At 40.5% G+C, this 26664-nt stretch overlaps 3 protein-coding genes across 4 annotated transcripts; 1 reads left to right on the top strand and 2 right to left on the bottom strand.

Moving 5' to 3' along the window:
- Positions 1 to 226: 226 nt before the first annotated feature.
- LOC148369663 (uncharacterized) lies at positions 227 to 10451 on the bottom strand. Of its 2 annotated transcripts, none has more exons than XM_088331768.1 (2): positions 9694 to 10451; positions 227 to 2264 (listed from the first exon to the last, which is right to left on the bottom strand). In XM_088331768.1, the coding sequence occupies exons 1-2, from the start codon at positions 9746 to 9748 to the stop codon at positions 1036 to 1038; spliced, it is 1284 nt and encodes a 427-aa protein (XP_088187894.1). In that variant the 5' UTR covers positions 9749 to 10451; the 3' UTR covers positions 227 to 1035. The 2 variants fall into 2 exon arrangements, with proteins under 2 accessions (XP_088187894.1, XP_088187893.1); XM_088331767.1 differs by lacking the exon at positions 9694 to 10451 and adding an exon at positions 3401 to 3766.
- A 47-nt stretch (positions 10452 to 10498) lies between these two features.
- LOC148369662 (uncharacterized) lies at positions 10499 to 16263 on the bottom strand. The gene is made up of 3 exons (XM_088329824.1): positions 15784 to 16263; positions 13324 to 13764; positions 10499 to 10869 (listed from the first exon to the last, which is right to left on the bottom strand). Exons 1-3 carry the CDS (start codon positions 15881 to 15883, stop codon positions 10499 to 10501), a joined length of 912 nt encoding a protein of 303 aa, XP_088185950.1. The 5' UTR covers positions 15884 to 16263.
- LOC148369661 (uncharacterized) lies at positions 15854 to 26062 on the top strand. The gene is made up of 2 exons (XM_088331765.1): positions 15854 to 17478; positions 24553 to 26062. The coding sequence occupies exons 1-2, from the start codon at positions 17370 to 17372 to the stop codon at positions 25776 to 25778; spliced, it is 1335 nt and encodes a 444-aa protein (XP_088187891.1). The 5' UTR covers positions 15854 to 17369; the 3' UTR covers positions 25779 to 26062.
- Positions 26063 to 26664: the final 602 nt, after the last annotated feature.

Below are 26664 nucleotides of genomic sequence, written 5' to 3'. Positions count from 1 at the left end.
TGATTAGTTGAATAGCCTACTTGTATATTTTTTCATGATATTCTAATATTTTGAGATAGGATTTTTGAGTTTTCTTCAGCTGTAAGCCAAAATCAGCAATATTAAAATAATAAAAGGCTTGAAATAGTTCAGTTGATGTGTAATGAATCCAGAATGTATGACATTTTTGTTTTTTTAATTGCATTACAGAAAATAAAGAACTTTATCACAATATTCTAATTTTCTGAGACAATCCTGTAGATGAGTTCAAAACATAGGACAGAAAATAAAGTAAGTAATGTATTTATAAAAAGATGAAAAAATTAGCCAAATTTGGAATCACTGTAATTATATTGATGGCTCCAAAGCAGAATGCATTCAATCTTCCGTTGAGACTGCTGAATTTTGCCTTTTGTTTTGCATATTTTCATTTTATTTCTTTACATGTTTTTCGGAGGATCTGTGTGTGGATTGGACAAAATAGAATTATAAATAGTTATTTTTTTGGTATTTCATTGTTATTTATAGCCCTGGACATAATAGATTTGTATTTAAATTTTATTGTTTTACATTTTTGGGGATACTGTGTTGTTGTTTGACTTTAAATATGTTGAGTGTGTAAAAATCTAACATTGCTTTTGGTGGATCTGTAAGTATTTTTTGTATATTTCATGAGTTTCTAATGGATACTGTCTTTCTCTTTAAATTAAATCAACGTAAATACAGGCATAATATAAACCGTGAAATTATCTAAAAGTTTATTTTTGTATTTTTACTGAAAAGTAGATATGCTTACTTTGCATTTCCCTGTGTTTTTCAAGGATTCAGTATTGCTTGACTTTAAAGTTGCTTCGGTGCAACCATTATGGGGTGGTGACATTTCACATGGCAATCTATAATGCCAGCTAATAACAAGGGAAGAGCAGGAGTGTCAGCGTCATTTTTGAGCAGACTTGTTTTATTCTCCTTTATTTAATGCTTGGTATATCTAGGTAGATGTCTGAGAAAATTTGCAATGGCAACATATAAATTCCAGCACTAATTAAACCTTGCATATTAAAATTCAAGCATTTGCAAGGATTTCAAGCTGTACAAACCCTGACACTTGGGACCCTGAGCTTTAGCCTGACTTGATAATCTTTGACTGCTAACTGAAAAAGAAGGATTTCCATGTGTGTGAGTTCTTGCGTGTGTTTTTAAGTTCCCCCTCTCTGTGAATCTTTTACCGCAATCTGAGCAGGCAAAAGGCTTCACGCCAGTGTGGGTTTTTGTGTGCGATTTTAAGTCATTCTTCCGTCTAAATCTTCGATTACAAACTGAGCAGGAAAAAGGCTTCTCACCAGTGTGAGTTATTTTGTGTGATTTTAAGTTCCCATTCTGAGCAAATCTTTTACCACAAACTGAGCATGAAAACGGCTTCTCACCGGTGTGGGTCAGCGTGTGTGATTTCAAAGTTCCTATGTGGGTGAATTTTTTACCACAAAGTAAACAATTAAAAGGTTTCTCTCCAGTGTGGGTTCTTCTGTGGATTTTTAAGTTGAGCTTCTGGCTAAATTTCTTACCACAAACAGAGCATTCATAAGGTTTCTCGCCAGTATGTGTTCTTGAATGTAATTTTAAAGCATCCTTCCAACGGAATTTTTGACCACAAACTGAGCAGGCAAAAGGCTTCTCCCCAGTATGGGTTACTGTGTGATTTTTCAATTGACCGATCTGGACAAATTTTTTACCACAGACTAAACAGTTAAAAGGTTTCTCACCAGTGTGGATTCTTGTGTGTAATTTTAAGGCAGACTTCCAGCTGAATTTTTTACCGCAAACTGAGCAGGCAAAAGGCTTCTCCCCAGTGTGAACTATCATATGCATCTTCATATAAGCCTTTCGCTGAAACATTTTCCCACATTGAGAACATGTGTTATCACTTCCCAACGATTTGTCGCTTTCAATGTTTGCGGAGTCGGATGTGTCGTCGTCTTCTTTCTTAACATGTTGATGCGAGCTGAAGCTTAAAGGTTCCTGCCAATTGTTCTCATTATGTTGACCTTGATCTTCGGCGGTTGAATGGAACCCAGCCACTGGCAACACAGTAAAATCTTCCTCTTCTTTAACAGGAACAGGCTTCACATCATCCTCCTCCTCCTGCTTTATATCGTGATAATGCTTAATATCTTCCTCTTCCTGCTTTTTGACAAAATAAGGCTTAATATCCTCCTTGTCCTCCTCAGTTTTAATGCCAGGAAACTCTGGTCCTTGCCGTGCAGTAGAAATATATTTTCCACTTTCATCTGCAAGACACAAGTCAAATGACATTTATTTGTGTAGCCTTTAATCACAAAAAGTCAAAAAATGTCAGCACAGACCACTATTACAACATCTCCTGATCTGAAACTTAAATGGGGGCAAGGAACAAATTAAAAAAAATCCTTAGCATAAGAAACGTAAGAAACCTTGAGAAGTAATCCCTCTTTTGGAATAACCAGACAGCAATGGATGTTGCAAGGGCATTAAACAACACTAAACAGTCAACATCAACATTTTATATAAGTAAAAACAGAACCAGTTGAAAGCTAGCAGGTTACTAGTCTCAAATTCTCGACCAATGCTTCTACATTCGGGGTGTGCAAACATTTTGACTCGCGAACAGCATTTGGTTTTAGAACTTTAAAGAGGGGCCAGTTACAGAGGACCTGTCGAGGGCAAGTCTCTTGTTTCCTTGCCCACAAGAAGAAGGAATTCCCTTGTGGGCTTTTTCATCGGCAATCGGTTTTCCTCTAAATCTCTAATCTTTGGTTCCGGTGTGGTCACCACCCCCAATATGGTCCTATTTTTACCCCTCTTTCCCAAGTTGGGTTTTCTGGCCGCAGGAGGGACATTTGCTTTTTCGATTTGTTTGTCTTGTTCGATTTCAGGTATTGGAGGGAAATTCAAGTCTGATTTTTTGGCCTCTCCTCCAAGTCCTTCCTGACTAAAATGGGTTTTGGTAGGGACATCTGCATTTTGAATTTGTTTGTCTTGTCCATTTTCTTTGGGCATTTCCGTATCTTTATTCATTTCGAATTTAATGATGAAATCAGAGAGATCAAACAAGAACTAAAAGCTTTGGCGGAAATAAAGTGCAAAGGCAGGATGTCACACTTTCACTTTACCTCCAGAAACCTTGTTAGAACATGATATAATGAAATTGTGAATGTGTTTAATTGCTGTTAAAAGTGTCAATGAAATTGTTCAAACCAAAAAAGAGAAACACCACTACGATAACTTTCAGCATTTATCATCTATAAAAATATGTTTATAAGTATGTTTTTAATTATTTTGCGAGACGGAAGCCCGGGCCCTATCGGAACAAAAAATATCCTACAGTCGACGTCGATATTCAAATATTAGCTGTAAAAAAATGTTGCAGAAACAAAAAATAACCAACCTGCTCTGTTCCGAACAATTCGGGTCTGCTTGTCAAGAGAGTCCTCCTCTTGCGCCTCCTGGGGCTCCCTTTTGAAATTTTCTATCCTGTTTGAGCACATTTTCTCTGCGTTTGAGGCTCACGCTTAATTTTTACGAAATGAATTTCGGATTTTCCATACGACAGCAGCGACAGACCGACTCGAGTGGACAATGTAAGTGTTGGTCGGGAGTAAAAAAGACAGTAACTACGCTGAATGCAGACCCGAGAAAATGACAATGAAGTTATCCCGCTGTCGAGCATAAGAGGTTGTAGGTTGAATACAGGACATTTGGCAGTTTTGATGATATTATGTTATTCGAAGGTTGGTGCAGTGGCCACGACTACTTCACATTCAAAACACAACCGCAATGTATTGTGGGATAAAGGTGCACTTCACATATATATGTTACGAAGTTACGTCAGCGCGCTGTAGCAGCCTGCTATCTAGCGTGCCTACTTGGCGGCCATATTGGTCAAGTCGGCGTCCCCAATAAGGCCATTTATGTAGATTGAAAATAAATCATAACTTGCTCACTTTACAACTGATTTTAATGCAGGTATTTTCCTTTGTTAACGTTAACACGTGCTGTCATTACGAAAAAAAATAAAACACTTACGGAAATTGCTTTTTTATACAAGAAATGAACAATTTATTAAACCGATTTAGGAACATTTACAAACAACTGAACACTTCATACATGCAAGCCAAAGAGTGCCATGATTCAATTGTATTAATTGAACCATCACACATAGTGCTGCCCCCGAAAGTCTAATTGTTATTATTATTACTTGTAACGTTTATAACCCAGCTAAAAGGCAGTTGGAAATACAAAGGAGAGGATAATTTGACATTTAAATAAAACATATATATATATATATATATATATATATATATATATATATATATATATTGCCTTGCGATTGGCTGGAAACCAGTTCAGGGTGTAACCCTGCCCACTGCCTGATAATTGCTGGGATATATCTCATCTCATTAGCCGTACCGCTTATCCTCATTAGGGTCGCGGGGGGGCTGGAGCCCATCCCAGCCATCTTCGGGCAGTGGGCAGGGGACACCCTGAACTGGTTGCCAGCCAGTCGCAGGGCACACGGGGACAAACAACTCATTCGCTCATTCATACCTAGGGACAATTTGGACTGGCCAATTCACCTGAAATGCATGTTTTTTGGAATGTGGGAGGAAACCGGAGTGCCCGGAGGAAACCCACGCAAGCACGGGGAGAACATACAAACTCCGCACAGAAAGTCTGGAGCTGGATTTGAACCCACGACAGGTTCCCATGACATGAACTGTGCCGCACAAGTGCTAACCACTGCGCCGCCGTGCTGCCCTATATATATATATATATATATATATATATATATATATATATATATATATCACTAAATTGTCTTGATTGCTTTATTAGGCCTCTCCAATATTAGATAGTCAAGTCAAGTCATCTTTATTTGTATAGCCCTAAATCACAAAGAGTCTCAAAGGGCTTCAAAGATTATTACACTATATTACACAGACTATTTTTCAGCCGACAAGAAGAGTAGGTTATTCATATGCTATGGAGTAAAAGTGAGTTTTAAGTTTAGATTTAAACATTTCCACTGAGGTTGCAGATCGGATCTCAGGGGGAAGAGCATTCCACAGCACCGGTGCCCGGATGGAGAACGCTCTCGAACCAGCAGAACACTTCTTTGCTCTTGGGATCACCAGAAGACCGGCAGTCTCAGATCGTAGGCTTCGGACCGGGACATAGGGGCAAATCAGATCTGAAAGATAAGAGGGAGCAAGTCCATGTATGATTTTGTACAATACTAAGAGAACCTTGAAGTCACATCTATGGCTAACTGGGAGCCAATGCAGGTTAGCCAAAATCGGTGTTATGTGATCGTACTTTTTTGTCCTAGTTAAAAGCCTCGCTGCGGCATTTTGTACCAGCTGAAGAGACTTGATTCTAGACTTCGGGAGACCAGAGAGTAGCGCATTACAGTAATTGAGACGGGAGGTAACAAATGCATGAATTATAATTTCCGCATCAGACTGAGACAGTATTGAACGGATTTTAGCAATGTTACGAAGATGGAAGAAAGCGGTTCTAGTAATTTTCTTTACATGCGTTTCAAAGGATAGATCAGGGTCAAATATGACACCTAAATTTTTAACTGAGTCACTCTGTGTGATGTGACATTTGTCAATGTTCACAGCAGTTTTTGAGAATAAGTCACGGCATTTAGATGGACCAATGACTAACATTTCGGTCTTTTCAGAGTTAAGACGCAAGAAATTGAGTGACATCCACTCTTTTATCTCAATGAGGCAGGCCTCCAAATTTCCACAGTTTAGTGTGGGAGATTCCTCCAACGGAAGATATAGTTGAGTGTCGTCTGCGTAGCAGTGGAAGCTGATATTGTACTTGCGAATAATGTCACCTAATGGAAGCATGTAAATGCTGAAAAGAAGGGGGCCAAGCACTGAACCCTGCGGAACCCCGCAGGTAACATTAAAGGGCTAAGATGTCATTTCACCATATTTAACACAGTGCGTCCTATCTGAGAGGTAGGATCTGAACCACGAGAGGACGGTTCCTGAGAGACCAATCAATTTTTCTAACCGTTCTAGTAGGAAATTGTGGTGCACTGTGTCAAAAGCAGCACTAAGATCCAGCAGCAGCAAAAGTGATGAAGCGCCAGAATCCATTGCCAGTAGGAGATCATTTGTTACCTTGATCAGAGCTGTCTCAGTAGAGTGGTTAGCCCTGAATCCTGATTGCATGGATTCAAAAAGGTTATTCTCGGATATGAAATCATTCAGCTGCTGTGCCACTACTTTTTCAAGTACTTTAGAAAGGAAAGGTAGGTTTGACACAGGTCTATAATTACTTAAGATTTCTGGATCAAGGTTGGGTCATTTCAGTGTGGGTTTAATAACGGCGGACTTAAAAGCTGCTGGAACTACACCTGAGGAGAGTGATATGTTTATAATATTTAGAACTGAAGGCCCAAGGACGCCAAAAAGACTTTTAATAAGTGAACCTGGGAGCGGGTCGAACTGGCAAGTTGTCGGTTTGGCCGCATTCACCACCTGTTTGAGATCATCAAGTGACAGTTCACTAAAACCGGACAATTTCCCAGGACAGCCACCCTGTTGTGCATCTGTAGATTTCAGCCCTTTGATATGTGTGGTATTAATAATTTCTTTAGCAAATTCTTCCTGTATGCATTGAATCTTCTTAGTAAAGAAGACCATTAAGTCATGAGCAGAGTGCGTCGAACTATCTGCGATAGTCTGTTGCCTTGTAAGCGATGTTACAGTGTCAAAAAGGGCTTTGGGATTGTTCTTTTGAGACGCAATCACCTTCGAAAGGTAGGCCGATTTTGCAGAGGCAAGGGCCGCTTTATACTTTAACAAGCTGTCACACCAGGTTTGATGGAAAACCTCAAGCTTGGTAGCGCGCCATTTTCTTTCCAATTTCCTGCATTCTTGTTTAAGGGTTCTAGTTTCATCAGTAAACCAAGGCGTGTGTCTTGGAGGACGTGATTTTAGCTTTATGGGCGCTATTGAATCCAGGACACTAGTCAGGGTGGTATTGAACTCATTCATGAGTGAGTCAATCGAGCCATTGTATGAAGGAAAGGACGCAACGGCTCCAGGAAGGAGTTCAAAGAGCTCAGAAACTGTGCCAGTGCTTATATTGCGTCCGCTAAATCCTTCAGCTTTTTTAACACTACATTTAGCTAGCGCCTCAAATGTAACTAAATAATGATCCGAGATAACGGTAGTACACGGTAACACCATAATGTTTGAGGTTAAAACTCCTCGAGTCAGAATCAAGTCTAGCGTGTTCCCATCTTTATGGGTTGGCAAATCAACCAGTTGATTAAAACCAAATGCATCAATTAGAGACCTAAACGCAATAGTAAGTGAACTGAGTGGGGAGTTCATATGAATGGTAAAGTCCCCCATAATTATAATTTTGTCTGCATAGGTTACTAGTTCAGACAAAAGTTCAGCAAATTCGTCTAAGAAAGTTGTGTATGGCCCAGGTGCGCGATAGATAGTTATTACATAAATTGACAATAGAGAGGACCGCATCACAAGAGCCCCAAACGCCTTGTAATTATTAGAGGTACGAGGATTAAATTTGAGCGATATTTCAGAAATGAGCGCAACACCGCCACCCCTTTTCAACGTGCGTGCTATATGGCTACTCTCGTAATCTGGGGGAGAAGCATAATTTAGCGCTAAATACTCATCCGGGCGTAACCAAGTTTCAAAAAGACCCATACAGTTAAGTTTATAATCACGAATAATGTTATCAACAAGTAAAGCTTTTGGAGCAAGCGATCTAATATTTAACAGACCAAATTTTAGCTTTGCTGAATCATTTGACTTAGCTGAACTCTTTGTAGTCTTTGTCGAGATCTTCAAAAGATGCCGCGGTTGTGGCTTTTCGTGTGCGCTGAGTGTAAAGCTTCAGTTGTCCGGCGAGGAATGAATGGTGAAATTAGTTACATCCTCGCGTCCATCTTGCTTTAGACTTCGCACGCTTCACACATCTACCTGCACGGCAACCACGCTTCTGTTTTCTGTCCTTACGGCGCCGTTGTCGTCGTTTATTAGGAAGAATAGCTGTCCACAAGGATGCCGGATTTCTTTGAAGTTCGCTCGGTATAACATAGGCGGTATAAAAAGTGCCCGAAAAGTTGAAATTTAGACGCCCACCCAACCGAATAAGTTCGTCCCTACTGTAAGTGTTTTTGGCCACACATGTGTCCAAAAGTGAAAGCAAAAAAGACAAGAGAACGGCAATAAATAGAAGATTAGCTGGAGAGCAACTAGCCGCATGCATGCATCCATGCGCCGCCATGTTGAAAGTCCCAGGATTACCCAGGATTGTGTACCCGGGTAGCCCAGGACAGTGTCAACCCTTTGAAGCCCAAAGAAAGGAACAGCAGAGCCGAGAAAACCAGGAGGAAACACAAAATTGAACGCCCCAACATGAGAACCCGGAAGTCGGACATCTGCCAGGTTCAGAAACAAAAAGACAAGGAGAAAATGGCCAACGGGGAAGGGAAGTTGCAGCCCATTCACAACATCATGCAGAGGGAGAACACATTGAAAAAAAGGCTAAAAAAAACTAACAAAAAGAAGAAAAGGCTGGTCAAATGTGACAAAGACAAGCAAGATGAAGATCCAGCGAGTGAAGAGGAAGAAGAGAACAATAAAGGAGATATGGAGAACCCTGGCCATCAAGAGCAAAGCAGCAGTGTGCTCATCACCCCAGACAAGGGAAGACACAAACAAAAGGGCAAGATTAAACAGGAGACCCTGGATGTTCCCGAATCCCCACACAATGATGAGAAGCCCGTCAAAGTGGGGGCAAAGAGGACAAAGAAGAAGGGTGTGAAAGTTAAAAGGAGGAACAAAATCAACACTGAGGAAACATCTGGACCTTCCTCTCAACCTGTCGACCTCTCGTCCACATTTGATCTTTACCGAAAAGCCATGCTGGCTCTTAAGGAGCGTCAAGATCAGGGGCAATAAGAAATATAGTTTATATAATGTAAAGTGTATTATAAAGTGCTGTGGAGGAGTGACTGGTAAAGAGCTGTACAAATATAGCCCATTCAGCATTTACCATAGTCCGGCATTTTTCACCTAACTTGTCCAATCACAAACATGTCATAGAAGACTTGAGCTATGCCGGTAAGTCGCTGTGACTTGTCCACGCTTGCCGTCTTCCTATCGAAGCATTCTTACTCACATTATCCAACTTGAACCAGCTAAAACCATTGAACAAACGAGAGAACCTGCCTGTGTTAACATTGCAATTTCTGGTTGGTAGAAAAAGCAAATGTTACATTTTTTTGAGGAACGGTGTGTATTTTAAGCGACTCATAATAATATAAAAACACAAAAATAAGGAAAAAGTGAGTACGAGGAAATATCACTAAAATGATAGGTGAACTTGAGTATAAGGTATAGGCCTCAGCAAATGACTCATAAATGTGATTTTAGGGGTGGAACTAGGCAAATGTCCATTACAATAGAGGACGATAGTGCACCAAAGTGATGAATGCAAACCACCTATAACACTCGAAGAAGAAAAAAACACATTATAGTTGCAACTTGTATTCTTCCTCCTACAAAGGCTTATGGGATTATTATTTCAATTCCCAAACCTGGAAAAGATCCAAGCCACATAGAAAACCGAGAACCAATTACCCCAAGAAACTCCGACTTCAAACGTTTAACTTACATTTTTGCCTCTCGTCTCTGTTCAGGTCTATCTGATATTGTTGACCATTCACCATCAGGATTCCTAAAAGGAAGATCAATTCATAATAACATAAGGCTGGGAATGGACATTTTAGAAGACACGGACTTATTGAAGATGATGGATGTCTTTTATTTCTGGACTTTTACAAAGCTCAGTGGAACATGGATTTATCCTATCGATGCTTCAATCATTGCCTTTGGTTTAAGAAAATGATTGATGGTGTATACTTAAATATTATGTGTTGTGTGTACAGTACTTACTTCAAGGAACAACACCAAGTTTTAAGATAAATGTTGGTATCCCACAAGGATACCCAATATCACCCTACCTATTTTTACATTAGTTGCAGAGAATCTACATTCTACATCTACATTAAAAATTGCCAATCTGTTAAAAAAAAAATCAATGTTCTAGGCACTGAAATAATCATAAGCCAATTGGTTGATGACACAACTCTTTTCTTAAAAGTTTCGTATCAAGTCCCAGTCGCCATAGAAAAAACATTTTTTTAGCTTTAGCTTAAAAATGTGAACTTTTAGCTATACATGATGTTAATTTAAAAGACATTGATATCATACCCATTAAACCTATTGTAAAATATCTTGGAGTTAATATAACAAAATATACCATACAAAATAAAATAATGTAAATCTCAACTGGATTTATGTCTTTAACGGGACATATCTATTATTGGCCGAATCTATTAGATTAAAATGGAAAATGTATCCAGATGTGTATCTACCTAGCATGCTCTCAAGTAATACCAAACAACATCATCTAACGGTTAGATGATGTTGTTTGGAATTTTTTTACCGCAAACTGAGAAGGCAAAAGGCCTTTCCCCAGTGTGAACTGTCATATGGATCTTCATATAAACCTTTCGCTGAAACATTTTCCCACATTGAGAACATGTGTTATCACTTCCCAACGATTTGTCGCTCTCAGTGTTTGCAGAGTCGGACGTGTCGTGTTCTTCTGTTTTCACGTGTTGATGGGAGCTGAAGCTTAAAGGTTCCTGCCAATTGTTCTCATTATGTTGACCTTGATCTTCGGCGGTTGAATAGACCCCAGCCACGAGCAACACAGTAAAATCTTCCTCTTCTTTAACAGGAACCGGCTTCACATCATCCTCCTCCTCCTGCTTTATATACCAACCTATCAACCAAATGCACTTAAACTTTATTTGGAGAAATAACCCGCATTACATAAAAAAAGTCACATGGTCAAGGAAATAGGTGAGGGTGGACTGAAAGCAATTCCTCATCTATCGCTAAGTGGGCTGGCTTTGGGTAGAAAACTTCCAGGCTGAAAGAGGGGCCCACCCCAGCCCTGGCCTCTTCAGATTGTTCTGTTGCTTTTGGCCAATTCAAAATTATGATGTGAAATTATGCATACAATTATTTTTTTTTAGGGAAAAATAAAGCCAAAAGGGACAACAAATATAAAAGAAAAAACAGAATAAAAAATAAGAGAGAAATAGAGAACATTGGGGGAACAATAAAGCTAAAAATACAACAATGAAAAAAGAATCAACAGAGGAAAAAATTCTATACTGTAAAGGCAAAAATAGAGAAATAAGAAGAAACAATAATAAAGGAAGAAAGGGGAATTAAAAGGCTAAAAGAATCGAAAGAAGACAATGAAAATTAAAAGGAAACAAAGACAAAATCTTCAGAAAAGAATCGAAAGAAAGGAAGAGAAAAATAAAATGAAAAAGAAGAAAAAAGTAGGTCCTCTCAGAATATAAACTCACCACAGATGCATACCATGGCATTGGGCTGGCATATAAATTCCTGTTGACCCTTTCCTGTCCTCAGATTGCATGTGAGCAGAGCTCTGCTTTAAATGTCTAAAAACTAGGCTAAGAAGTTCTCTGTCTTTTTCATCCACATCAGACTCTTTATATAATTTTCCTTTGAATTGAAATGGCAAAACATTTTCTCTTAACTTATCTACATATATTTGAAATCTTCCTAATAAAAATGCATAATAAAAGCTTGCTGCTGTTCAATTTATTTAAATTCCTCCTCCTGAGCCAGTTGGGCTGGCTTTGGGTGTAAAACTCCCGCGCTAAAAAGAGGCACACTCAGGCCCTGTGTGGTTACGTGTGTATATTTCATTGGTTTGCAAAGAAAATAAAACACTGATAATGAATAAGGTATCACAAGGCTTGTTATCCTCTTAGCGCTGCTTTTTAATTGTACCGGCAAATAGCTTTTTCAATTAATGTCATATGAAGTGTTAAAATTTCAATGCAGTTGTTTGTAGCATGTATAGATGTTCGTAATTTGTTTCAATAAATTGATAATTTTTATCTTATTTTGAAAAAGCCTCTTTCCATTTTGCCTCAACAATCTGCGCGCAACTTGGCTACGTCACATTTGTTTACAAACACAAGAGGGGCTCTAAAGGTGTTGGATAAAGATGGAGTTCAAAACATAGGACAGAAAATAAAGTGAGAAATGTATTTATAAAAAGTTGAAAAAAATGAGCCTAATTTGGAATCATTGTAATTATCTTAAAGGCTCCAAAACAGAATGCATTCAATCTTCCGTTGAAACTGCTGGACTTTTGCCTTTTGTTTAGCATATTTTCATTTGATTTCTTTACATGTGTTTCGGAGGGTCTGTGTGTGGATATGACAAAATAGAATTATAAATAGTTATTTTTTTGTTATTTCATTGTTTTTTAAAGCCCAGGAGATCATACTTTTTTATTTAAATTTTATTGTTTTACATTTTGGGGATACGGTGCTGTTGTTTGACTTTAAATATGTTGAGTGTGTAAAAATCTAACATTGCTTTTAGTGGATCTGTAAGTATTTTTTGTATATTTCATGAGTTTCTAATGGATACAGTCTTTCTCTTTAAATTGAATCAACATAAATACAGACATAATACAAACCGTGAAATTATCTAAAAGTTTATTTTTGTATTTTTACTAAAAAGTAGATACGCTTACTTTGCATTTTCTTGTGTTTTTCAAAGATAATGTGTTGCTTGAATTTGCCTGGGTACAATCATTATGGGGCGGCGACATTTCACATGGCAATCTATAATGCCAGCTAATAACAAGGGAAAAGCAGGAGTGTCAGCGACATTTTTGAGCAGACTTGTTTTATTTTCCTTTATTTAATGCTTGGTCTATCTAGGTAGACGTCTGAGAAAATTTGCAATGGCAACATATTAAAGCATTTAAAAACACTTCATCAAAAATCCCAGCACTAATAAAACCTTGTACATTAAAATTCAAGCATTTGCAAGGATTTCAAGCTGTACAAACCCTGACACTTGGGACCCTGAGCTTTAGCCTGACTTGATAATCTTTGACTGCTAACTGAAAAAGAAGGATTTCCACGTGTGTGGGTTCTTGCATGTGTTTTTAAGTTCCCCCTCTCTGTGAATCTTTTACCGCAATCTGAGCAGGCAAAAGGCTTCTCCCCAGTATGGGTTACTGTGTGATTTTTCAATTGACCGATCTGGACAAATTTTTTACCACAGACTAAACAGTTAAAAGGTTTCTCACCAGTGTGGATTCTTGTGTGTAATTTTAAGGCAGACTTCCAGCTAAATTTTTTACCGCAAAATGAGCAGGCAAAAGGCTTCTCACCAGTGTGAACTATCATATGCATCTTCATATAAGCCTTTCGCTGAAACATTTTCCCACATTGAGAACATGTGTTATCACTTCCCAACGATTTGTCGCTTTCAGTGTTTGCAGAGTCGAACGTGTCGTGTTCTTCTGTTTTCACGTGTTGATGGGAGCTGAAGCTTAAAGGTTCCTGCCAATTGTTCTCATTATGTTGACCTTGATCTTCGGCGGTTGAATGGACCCCAGCCACGAGCAACACATTAAAATCTTCCTCTTTTTTAACAGAAACCGGCTTCACATCATCCTCCTCCTCCTGCTTTATATTGTGATAATGCTTAATATCTTCCTCTTCCTGCTTTTTGACGAAATAAGGCTTAATATCCCCCTTATCCTCTTCAGTTTTAATGCCAGGAAACTCTGGTCCTTGCCGTGCAGTAGAAATATATTTTCCTCTTTCGTCTGCAAAACACAAGTCAAATCACATTTATTTGTGTAGCCTTTAATCGCAAAAAGTCAAAAAATGGCATCACAGACCACTATTACAACATCTCCTGATCTAAAACTAAATTGAGGGCAAGGAAAAAAAATAAAAAATCCTTAGCATAAGAAATTTAAGAAACCTTGAGAAGTAATCCCTCTTCTGGAATAACCAGACAGCAATGGATGTAGCAAGGGCATTAAACGACACTAAACAGTCAACATCAACATTTTAAATGAGTAAAACAGAACCAGTTGAAAGCTAAAACAGGCGACTGGTCTCAAATTCTCGACCAATGCTTCTACATTCGGGGTTTGCAAACATTTTGACTCGCGAACAGCATTTGGTTTTAGAAATTTGAAGAGCGGCCAGTCCAGGGGGAAAAAAATATTGATTCGATTTAGAAGGAAAACGTGTAATACTTACAGCAGCAAGAAGGTTGGCAATGTGAGCATTTGCAGCAAATGGAGAAAAAAATGTCGTACTTTTCCATATTTTTTACTAATTATATGTGCAGGTGCCAGACTGATAGCTTAGAACGCAAGCCCTGTGCAAAATCCAGGCTCCTCCTTCTCCCTCAAGGATAACAAAGCAACACATGTCAAGTCATGCTTATTTGTATAGCCCTTGATCACAAGTAGTCTCAAAGGGCTGCACAGACCAAAAATTATAGCAAAATACAGACAATTATTACACCATGCCCTGATCTAAAACCTACATAAGGGCAAAGAAAAACTCAAAAACTAAGTTCAACATACCTCATAAGCATCTTAATAGAAGTGTTTATTTAAGTCTAGAATCAGACATTTCCACATGGTTATTTTAAACATTAATACAGTAAAAGAAACACCACTACAATAACTTTCAGCATTTATCATGTATAAAAATATGTTTATAGGTATGTTTTTAAATAATTTGCGAGACGGAAGCCCTGGCCCTATCGCATACCTGTCAACCTATACGTTTTTTTCTGTACAAAGTACGTTTACTATGCATTTCAAGACGTGTAAGACATACAAGAAAATCCGTACGGAAAAACACAAAATTGTCGATTACATACCTGTCAACCTGTACGCTTTTGCCGTACAAAGCACGTTTATTATGCAATTTAAGACGTGTACGACGTACAAGGAAATATGCATGGAAAAACGTAAATTTGTCAATGATGGGTGCCATCCGGTATACACCGACTATCACAAAACGGCAAATCAATCAAGACAAACGAGTTTGCCGCGGCAGCCTCTATCTCGGTATCGTTTTTTTTTCTTTGCAAACGAAGGGAGCGGTTTGATGCTACTGTGCGCATGTGTCTGCCGCCTGGGGATTTCCCATCATGCATCATTTTGTGGTAGTTGTGTAGTGAAAGGAAGTCCGTCTCTTTTTAGAGAACCGGCTTTTTCGGCTCAACTCATTAAAGAGAGCCAGCTCTCAAACGGCTCACTTGCTTTGGTGCATCATATTACAAATTATTATGTTGTATAAAGACGTTAAGAAAAAAAAGGAAGTATAAAAGGAGAAAATGAAAAAGACAGGTTTGTGGTTATCCCTTTAATCAGTACATTACCAACAATAATTTAATGCAGAAAATGAATTAAAAATTTGAATAAGAAAATGTATTATTCTATTTAATTATATTTGCATGTATTTTTTCCTTCAACAGTGAACGTCCAAGCTACTTCAATTTGAACTTTTTTTATAATAAACCTCATTCATGTCGAGCAACTCAGCATCTCACAACAAAATGTTAATTAACAATATATATGATATCACGAAAAACATGTACAATATAACGTATTGAACTACATAAATAAACACGTTTGAAAAAAAAAATTGTGTAAGATTTTGTTTGTATTTTGTAAGGGAAAATACGACAGTTTGTAAGGGCATGGAGCCCTGGAGCTTGACAGGTATGCTATCGGAACAAAAAATATCGTACAGTGAACGTCGATAGTCAAATGTTAGCTGTAAAAAAAATGTTGCAGAAACAAAAAATAACCAACCTGCTCTGTTCCGAACAATTCGGGTCTGCCTGTCAAGAGAGTCCTCCTCTTGCGCCTCCTGGGGCTCCCTTTTGAAATTTTCTATCCTGTTTGAGCACATTTTCTCTGCGTTTGAGGCTCACGCTTAATTTTTACGAAATGAATTTCGGATTTTCCATACGGCAGCAGCGACAGACCGACTCGAGTGGACAATGTAAGTGTTGGTCGGGAGTAAAAAAGACAGTAACTACGCTGAATGCAGACCCGAGAAAATGACAATGAAGTTATCCCGCTGTCGAGCATAAGAGATTGTAGGTTGAATACAGGACATTTGGCAGTTTTGATGATATTATGTTATTCGAGGGTTGGTGCAGTGGCCACGACTACTTCACATTCGAAACACAACCGCAATGTATTGTGGGATAAAAGTGCACTTCACATATATATGTTACGAAGTTACGTCAGCGCGCTGTAGCAGCCTGCTATCTAGCGTGCCTACTTGGCGGCCATATTGGTCAAGTCGGCGTCCCCAATAAGGCCATTTATGTAGATTGAAAATAAATCATAACTTGCTCACTTTACAACTGATTTTCATGCAGGTATTTTTCTTTGTTAACGTTAACACGTGCTGTCATTACGGAAAAAATAAAACACTTACGGAAATTGCTTGTTTTAATATAAGAAAATAACAATTTATTAAACCAATTTAGGAACATTTACAAACAACAGAACACCTTATGCATGCAAGCCAAAGAGTGCCATAATTCAATTGTATTAATTGAACCATCACACATAGTGCTGCCCCCAAAAGTCTAAGTCTAATTATTATTATTATTATTATTATTATTATTATTATTATTATTTGTGACGTTTATAACCCTGCTAAGGAGAGGATTTATTTATTTATTTTTTTTTTTTTTTTCTTGATTGTTATATTAGGGCTCCCCAATATTAGATAGAAAGAAGACTTGAGCTATGCCGGTAAGTCGTTCTGTTGGGAAGGAAAAGCAAATGTTACATATTTGAGGAACAGTGTGTATTTTAAGCGACTCGTAATGATATAAAAACGCAAAAATGAGGAAAAAGTGAATACGGGGAAAATATCACTAAAATGATAAGTGAACTTGGGTATAGGGTACAGGCCTCAACAAAGGACACTTTTAAGGAGTACGGGACTCATAAATATGATTTTAGGGGTGGAACATAGGCAAATGTCTATTACAATAGAGGACGGTAGTGCACCAAAGTGATGGATGCAATCCGTCTATAACACTCGAAGAAGAAGAAGAAGAAAAGAAGAAGACACGACGTTTGAGGTCCTTATCCCATAATACATTGCGGTCGTGTTTGGAATGAGAACTTAACATGGCCGTCGCAAAAACCACCGAATACATATTGTAAACAAAACTGTCAAATGTCCAATATTTAACTTACTTCTACTTAAGCTTGACAGCAGGTCATCTTTGAGGTCTTTTATTTCGGATCTGTACTTTGCGTAAATACTGCATTTTTACCCCCGACCGACGTTTCTCGAGGCATTCCGCTCCAGCCCTTAAAATTCTATATAACTCGGTAAAAATCAAGTGTGAGCTTCAAACGCGGAGAAAATGTGCTCAAGTGGGAAAGGAAGTTTTCAAGAAGATCCTCGGGTAGCGCAAGAGGAGACCGAACGGGGATCTCTAGGTCCGGACGCAGTTTATAAGCAGATCCGAGAAGGTTGGTCATTTTACTTTCTGCAACATCATCGACAGCTAATATTTGAGTATCGATGGCTAACGTTGTTCTGTCAAAACATCCTACCTTCTAATGCATAGTGCGCTGAGTAGTTACAAATTCCGTTTTGATTTAGTCTAACAGTATTTGACTCTTGCGCTGGATCAAAATACCATTTTATGACTTATTTTTCAAGCCTGGTATGTTTTTCCTGTGGTTACATTTTACCATGGTGTCTGTTGTCTACGGTAATCACGTAGTGCATGTATGCATGCCAACCCTGGTCATATGTTATGAGTACAAGTTCCGTTTCAAATTTAAATCAAATTCAAAGTGTTTATCGTCACATGTACAGCAAAGAACCACGTTTCAATGCAGAATTAAATTCTTACTTTGCTGTTCACACAGATGCCAGCGTAAACAAAAAAACAACTAAGAAACTAAGTAGATGTATACCCAAAAGAATATGACGAATATGAATAAGATAAGATGCACACACCGACGGAGCTTTTATCGTCGCCAGCGACTTAAATCAGGCATGCTTAAGGACTGTACTTCCAAAATTCATTCAATATGTGGACTGTGCAATCAGGGGGGAAAAACATTGGACCATGAGTACAGTAACATCAAAAACGCGTACAGAGTTTCCCCCCTCCCCCACCTAGCTGAATCTGATCACCTCTGTCTGTCCCTCACCCTGTCATACACCCCCATCTGGAGAAAAACAAAGCCTGTAACAAGGACAATACAAACATGGCCTGAGGGAGCCCTTTCTCAGCTGCAGGACTAGTTCACCGGACTTGCTGGGAGGTATTTGAACATCATGACCTCCAGGAATTCACTGACACTGTATTATCCTATATTCGACACTGTATGGATAAAGTCACACTAAATAAAAAAATCAGTGTCTACCCAAACTGAAAACCCTGGATGTCCAGCGAGGTGCGCACCCTCCTCAAACACCACAACACCGCCTTCAGGTCTGGAGACAAGGCTCTTTACAACATGGCCAGGGCTGACCTGAAGAGAGGCATTGAGGACGCAAAGGCAGCCTACATGAGGAGGATTGAGCACCTCTTCGCTGGAAATGACTCGAGGAGGTTGTGGCAGGATCTACAACACATCACAAACTTCAGAGGCAACAACCTGGCAACTGTTGGGGCTGATGCTTCACTAGCTGCGGATCTTAATCAGTTCTTTGCTCGCTTTGAAGTTGGAAGGCCACAAACAGTCACATCACACTCACCAACAACCAGCAGTCACACACTGACACTTCAGGAGCATGAAGTAAGGCATGTGCTGTAAACTCTTAACCCCAGGAAGGCAGCTGGGCCGGATGGAGTACCAGGCAGGGTACTCAGGGACTGTGTTGATCCGCTGGCTGGGGTCTTCACCACCATCTTCAACCAGTCCCTGTCACAGGCTACCGTCCCACGCTGCTTCAAAACCTCCACCATCATTCCCATCCCCAAGAAGTCAGCAGTGAAAAGCCTCAACGACTACAGGCCTGTCGTTCTTACGCCTGTGGTCATGAAGTGTTTCGAGAGGTTGGTGTGTAGCAAATCAAGGACTCCCTGTCCCCCACACTGGACCCCCACCAGTTTACCTACAGGGCAAACCGCTCCACTGACGACGGCATAAACACGGAACTTCACTCCGCGCTGAATCACATGGACCACCTGGGGAGCTCCTGTTGTCAGGCTGTCCAGCTCTGTGCCCACAACAGAGCTCTTTTTCCCCGCCAGTTTATTGAGACGAGAGGCATCCTTCTTCATGACGCTGTCTCCCCAACACGCTGCCGCATAGAAGAGGGTGCTTGCCACAACTGTCTCATAGAATATTTTCAGGAGCTTTTTGCAGATGTTGAAGGAGGCCAGCCTTCTGAGGAAGTAAAGTCGGCTTTGACCTTTCCTACATAGAGCTTCTGTGTTAGCAGTCCAGTCCAGTTTGTTGTCCAGTTGCACACCCAGGTACTTGTAGGACTGGACAAATTCTACACATTCTCCTTTAATGGTTACAGGAACCGGGTGAGTTCTAGTTCTCCTGAAGTCCACCACCATCTCCCTGGTCTTGGTGGTGTTCAGGTGCAGGTGGTTTGCGTCGCTCCATTGGAAAAAGTCCTGAATCAATTTCCTGTACTCCTCCTCCTGCCCACTTCTGATACATCCTACGATCGCAGTGTCATCAGCAAACTTTTGCACGTGGCAGGACTCAGAGTTGTACTGAAAGTCCGATGTGTACAGATTGAATAGGAACAGACAGAGCACGGTCCCCTGTGGAGATCCTGTGCTGCTAACCACAGTGTCCAATGTACAGCCCCCCTGTTTCACATACTGGGGTCTGCCTGTCAGGTAGTCCGTAATCCATTCTACAAGGTGTGAGCTAACTCCCATCTCTGTCAGTTTCCTACAAAGTAGCAGAGGCAGTATGGTACCGAAGGCACTGGAGAAGTCCAAAAATGTAATCCTCACAGCCCCCTTAGCCCTATCCAGGTGAAAGAGGGATCGGTATAGCATGTAGACTATAGCGTCCGCCACTCCCACCTTCTCCTGGTAAGCAAATTGCAGAGGGTCGATGGCGTGACGGACCTGTAGCCTCAGGTGGTGCAGCAGCAACCGCTCCATGGTTTTCATCACATGTGATGTCAGGGCGACCGGCCTGAAGTCGTTGAGTTCCTCAGGTCTTGATTTCTTTGGGACTGGGATGATGCAGGATGTTTTCCACAGCTGAGGGACCCTCCCCTGTTCAAGGCTCAGGTTGAAGATGCGCTGAAGAGGGTCTCCCAGCTCCAACGCACAGGCCTTCAGCAGTCGGGGGGATACTCCATCTGGACCAGCTTCCTTGCTGGTTCGCAGCTTCCTCAGCTCTCCACACTCCTGGGCTGCAGTTATCATGAGTGGGGGATGTCCTCCGTTCTAGTGTCCAGAGGGGGAGGGACAGCTGCAGTACTCTGGGGTGAGGATGAGTTAGGGTGGTCAAACCTGTTGAAAAAGTTGTTTAACTGGTTGACTCTCCCCACATCTACGTCCACAGCCACACCCTGCTTGGTGCTGCAGCCAGTAATGGTTTTCATCCCTTCCCACACCTCCTTCATGCTGTTGTTCTGCAGCTTTTTGTCCAACTTCCTCCTGTACTGCTCCTTCCCGGAGCTGGACTCTGAGCTCCCTCTGTACTCGTTTTAGCTCCTGCTGATAACCATCTTTAAAGGCCCTCTTTTTTTTGGTTCAGAAGGCACTTGATGTCGCTCGTGATCCAGGGCTTGTTGTTGGCATAGCAGCGTACAATTTTTATAGGAACAACATTGCCCATACAGAAGTTAATGTAGTCAATAGTGCAGTTTGCCACCCCCTCAATGTCCCCACTGCTGGACCCTGGCAGTACATCCCAGTCCGTACGTCCAAAGCAGTCTCTCAGAGCTTGCTCTGCCTCAGTAGACCATTTCCTGAAAGAGCGTGTGGTTGTTGGTAGCCTCCTCACTTTTGGTTTGTAATGAAGTTTAAGCAGAATGAGGTTGTGGTCTCCTTTCCCAAGGGCAGGCAGTGGCGTAGCACTGTATGTGTCCTTAATGTTTGCATACAGTAGGTCAATAGTCCTATTTCCCCTAGTCTTGCCGTCCACATACTGGATGAAAGAGGGCAGTGTTGTATCAAGAGTCACGTGATTGAAGTCCCCAGAGATTAACATGACGGCCTTAGGGTGTTGTGTTTGTAGCTTGGCCTCAGCAGAGTGGATGACGTCACACGCTACTTCCGCATCAGCGCGCGGTGGGATGTAAACAATAACAGCAATGGCGTGTCCAAACTCTCTGGGCAAGTAATAGGGACGCAGACTTACGGCCAAAAGTTCGGCATCACGGCAGCAGATAGAAATCTTTGTGTTTACATGCCCGGGGTTACACCACCTCGTGATGCAGCTGGCTAGGATGCTCTCCAAGATGTAGCTGTAGATATTGCTGAGGATCATGCTTGAACAATCACTTTCAATCACTCTTGAGTGTCACTGTTGCTATTTTTACTTGATAAGAAACAAAACAAAATTCGTTGTCAGATTAGCCTACAGTAAAACGTCTCAGCAAGATGGGACTTTTCGTCAGTACACCTTACGATATTATTTCCGTTCGAATAGGGCCTGGGCTTCTCTTTTGTTTATATACATGTATATACAGACATTTGTGGTGGTGTGCCGTGAGAGCCTGCAAGGCCTAAATGGTAGCCATATCATCTCATCTCATTAGCTGCACCGCTTATCCTCAGTAGTGTCGCGGGGGTGCTGGAGCCCATCCCAGCAATCATCGGGCAGTGGGCAGGGGACACCCTGAACTGGTTGCCAGCCAATCGCAGGGCACACAGGGACAGACAATTCCCTCGCTCATTCACACCTAGGGACAATTTGGACGGGCCAATCCACCTGAAATGTGGGAGGAAACCGGAGTGCCCGGAAGAAACTAACGCAAGCACAGGGAGAACATACAAACTCCGCACAGTAAGTCCGGTAGCTGGATTTGAACCCACACAGGAGGTTCCCAAGACCTTAGAACTGTGCCACACATGCGCTAACCACTACGCTGCCGTGCTGCCCTATAGCCATATCATGTGATGTAAATATATGGTGTCCATTCATCCATCATCTACACTGCTTATTCTCAGTAGGGTACTTGGGTAGTGGGCAGTGGAAACCCTGAACTGGTTGCCAGCCAGTCGCAGGGCACAAAGATGCAGACAACTCACTCGCTCAATTTTGAGCTGCCAATTAACCTAACAGGCATTATTTTTGCAGTGTGGGAGGAAACCCACGCAAGCACAGGGAAAGCACGCACAGGAATGCTTGTAGCTGGATTTGAACCCATGACCTCAAAACTGTGCCGCGGACGTGCTATCCACTCAGCTGCCCTCATATTGTGTTTATTAATACTTACTAAATGTTACAAAATGTTCAGCTTCATTTGATTGATTTTCCCCTGTGTTAGATTAGGCCTTTCAGATTAGATAAATCACCATTCCCGATGGCTCACAAATAAAATATATTAAATAATTGTGTTTTCTGTGGGCCTTGTGGCTCAAATCAAGGTAATTTGTCAGGCTGGGCTTAAATACCCGTGGGCTAGTTCAAGTCAGGCTGGATTTTTTTTAAGACCCTTCTCTCTCAGATATTAGACAGAAGACTTGAGCTATGCCGGTTGGTTGCGTTGACTTGTCCTTGCTTCGGCGTCTCTTATTATATAAAAGCACTCCTGCGCACATTATCCACTTTCAACCAGTTAGGACCGTGGAGTCTCACATAGTCACCTTAAGGTCGGGTCCCCCCACCTGTGTGAGTGGGCAGCTAAAACAGTACAGACGCCGCTCTACTATCAGGACAATCGTTAGTTGAATTGGTTCGTAAGTTGCTTCAGTGCTATATTTTGTATGTTCAAGATTTTTATAGTCAAGTCAAGTCTTGTTTATTTGTATAGCCCTTAATCACAAAGAGTCTTAAAGGGCTGCACAGACCACACAGATAACACCATCCCCTGATCTAAAACCTACATAAGGGCAAGGAAAAACTCAAAAACCTCAACATGAGGAAAATGAAGAGACCTTGAGAAGGGACTGCACATGAGTATGTTTAAGGCTTGTATAAGCAACCTGTATTGTTTTGTCCTAAAAAATAAACATTTCATAAAATAATGTGTTCTATTAAGATAAATTAAGTTTAACTTACTTTTGGAAGACTTAAGCGACATCCTCCTCCGTAGTAGAAAGTGGGCGAAAAAAAGCGATCCAACCATTTTCTCAATGGCATCAATTTTTCTTCCACTTTCATAAGAAATGGCTGGCCTATTCGTTACACTTTACTCCAACCATATTGAATGGATGCACAAAATATTTTTTTTAAATGTCAAAGTTCTTGGCGCGCTAGAGATACAGTGCAATGTGTTCACACATGAACTAGGAAGTAGAAGCTGTGTTTCTTCTTCAGGTAGATGCACTACAGCACTGTCCTGTACTAGGGAAAAAAGATGCACACAATACAAAATTCAACATGCAGCAATGACCGCATATTTTTTGACATTCCAAAAATACTTTTTTTATGTACAGTTTTGCCTACGTCGAATGGTCGTAAGTAGGGGAGTGTCTGTATAATTTCAGGCCCAATCACTTATTGCATAGTCCGGAGTTCTTCACAAAGATTTCTGAAGGCCAGCAGACAATAACAGTGTTCAAGAAAGCTGTTGGTTCGGCCCAGGGGTTGGCAACCAAATATGTTGAAAGAGCCATATTGGATCAAGAAAAACAAATTTGTCGAGAGCCACAGAGAAGCATGAGTTATAAAAGCCTGATGTATGTGTCTATATTAACTTACTATCAAAATGACTGCATCTACTGTACATCATGTGATGTACCACATGACTATTTGGTCGTAGGATACCGCCTCAAGTCTAACTTCAGTATCATTTTAATGCATTATAATATATTTTATTGCTTTGTCAAAATTTTAAAAAATGCATTAAAGTAATCCATCATTTTACACGACTCATTATTGGCAAAAGCTGGGCGAAAAGGATGTTTTTGGGTCACTTTGAGTCTCTGTAGTTTGTTAACTTTGTAGCCCTTGTTTTTGGTTGCACTACATGATACAGCGGCATTGAGTGATTAAATATTAAACAGTTTGCTTAAGATCACATCAATATTTTTTCCTCCAGGCCTGGCCCCTCTTCAACAAAAAAAAAACAATGCGGCTCGCGAGCCAAAAAGTTTTTCCATCCTAGTGATTAACCTGCTGCATCGGAAACAAAGCCTATTCTACCTGTCGAAATGACTTTTTGCTTGATTACTATTAGTACTTATATTAAATGTTGACTGTGTATTGTGTTGACACCCTTGCAACATCCATTGCAACCTGGTCATCCTGGAAGAGGAATTTCTTCATGTGTGACCCCTTCTCATGGTTTGTTAATAATGTTCCTTATACTGAGGTTTGTTTTAGTCTTTTCTTGCCGTCATTTATGTTTCAGATTAGGGGATGTTGTGCTGACCATTGTGACGTTTCGCGATTAAATGCTATACAAATTAATTTGATTTGACTTGTGTCTTGCAGATGTCTGTGAAAAATATCTTACTACTGCGCGGCAGGAACTGGAGTTGCCCGGCGTTAAAATTCAGGATGATTTGAAGCCTTATCACGTTAAACAGGAGACAAGTGAGGTGGATTCTGTTCATGTTAAAGAGCTCGTAGCTGGCGTCCGTTCAACCATTGAAGATCGCAGTCAACGCGAAGAGAACAATTGGCAGGAGCCTCTAAACTTCAACTCCTTTCGTGAGGTGAAAATAAATGACGACAACGCATCTGACTCAGCAAACACTGAAGGTGACAAACAGTCTGAAGGTGATAACAAATGTTCTCAATGTGGGAAAACCTTTCAACACAAGTCTTATATGAAGTTGCATATGAAAATTCACACTGGTGAGAAGCCTTTTGTCTGTGCAGTTTGTGGTCAAAGATTCAGCTGGAAGTCTGCCTTGAAATCACACACACTAACCCACACTGGTGAGAAGCCGTTTGTCTGCTCATTTTGCGGCAAAAGATTCACGGAGAGTGGGAAATTAAAAAAACACACAAGAACCCACACTGGGGAGAAGCCTTTTGCCTGCTCTGTTTGTGGTAAAAGATTTACTCAGAATGGGAGCTTAAAATCACACAAAATAATCCACACTGGGGAGAAACCCTTTTCCTGCTCAATTTGTGGTCAAAGATTTACTGAGAGTGGGAATTTAAAAAGCCACACAAAAATCCACAGTGGCGAGAAGCCTTTTGCCTGCTTAGTTTGCGGTCAAACATTCAGCTGGAAGTCAGCCTTAACATCACACACAAGAATCCACACTGGTGATAAACCTTTTACCTGTTTAGTATGTGGTAAAAAATGCACCCACAAAGGGCATTTGAAATTACACACGCTAACTCACACTGGTGAGAAGCCGTTTGTCTGCTCAGTTTGCGGCAAAAGATTCACAGAAAGTGCGAAATTAAAACGACACACAATAAGCCACACTGGTGAGAAGCCTTTTAACTGTTTAATTTGCGGCAAAAATTTCACCCACAAAGGACACTTAAATTCACACATACTGACTCACACTGGTGAGAAGCCGTTTGCATGCTCAGTTTGTGATAAAAGATTTACTGAGAGTGGGCACCTAAAAAGACACACCAGGACCCACACTGGTGAGAAGCCTTTTTCGTGCTCAGTTTGTGGTAAAAAATTCCCTGTAAGCGGGAGCTTAAAAAGACACACAAGAACCCACACTGGCGAGAAACCTTTTAACTAGTAAGGTTGAGGTGAAAAATTACCCACAAAGGAAATCACACAATATTACCCACTCTAGGGTTTTGCATCACATATAAGCGTATTATAATTGTGATTTTGTGACTCGACCTTTTCTGTATATTGTTCTGTCAACTGAATGATGATGATTTCCATGCAATATTTATTTTGAAGTGAATTCATTCAAACAACTTAATTCATGTTACAAGTAATTTTTTTATTTTGGGGATGTTATTTTGGGTGTTTACCCAACAAACACAAAAAAATAAAATACAACCCAAAACCTTTTTTAATGTACTCTTTTCTCCATGACCCAGACTCACTTTGAGTCTCTAGTTTTTATTCTTCCTCATGCTTTTTTACGTTCGTGTACAGTTGCGCTACAAAATACAGTGACATGTAGTGGTCAAATATTACACACTGTCCCTCCCAAAAAAATCCTTGTTTTACTCCAACCAGTGACGATTTGTTTCGAGAGGGACACTTTTAATTGAATAAACTTGGCTAATGTGACTGCCAAATCCAATATAGTGGATTTAAAATAGAATAGAATAGAATATGCCTTTATTGTCATTGTTACAACATTGGATATGCTGTGATAACGAAATTGGATGACTCCAGTTCCACATTTACAGTGAGGATAAGGAAACAAAGAGACAAAGGAACAAAGAACGAACTAATTTATTGCCATTAAAATCGGCACACGGGTGGGGGCAGGGATGATCTTGAACAATGGATGTTTTAATAGTCAATAGTAATAATCAATGACTACAGGTCTGTTGCACTAACGCCTGTGGTCATAAAGTGCTTCGAGAGGTTGGTGTTCCAGCATTACAATGGTTCCCTACCCCAACACACACACTGGACTCTCATCAGTTTGCCTACAGGGC

Source organism: Urocampus carinirostris, chromosome 3 (assembly GCF_059441175.1).
Source record: "Urocampus carinirostris isolate Australia breed hairy pipefish chromosome 3, RoL_Ucar_1.0, whole genome shotgun sequence".
Taxonomy (NCBI): Eukaryota; Metazoa; Chordata; class Actinopteri; order Syngnathiformes; family Syngnathidae; genus Urocampus; species Urocampus carinirostris.
The sequence above is the reverse complement of the archived record's forward strand: the minus strand, read 5'-3'. Positions and strand labels throughout refer to the sequence as shown.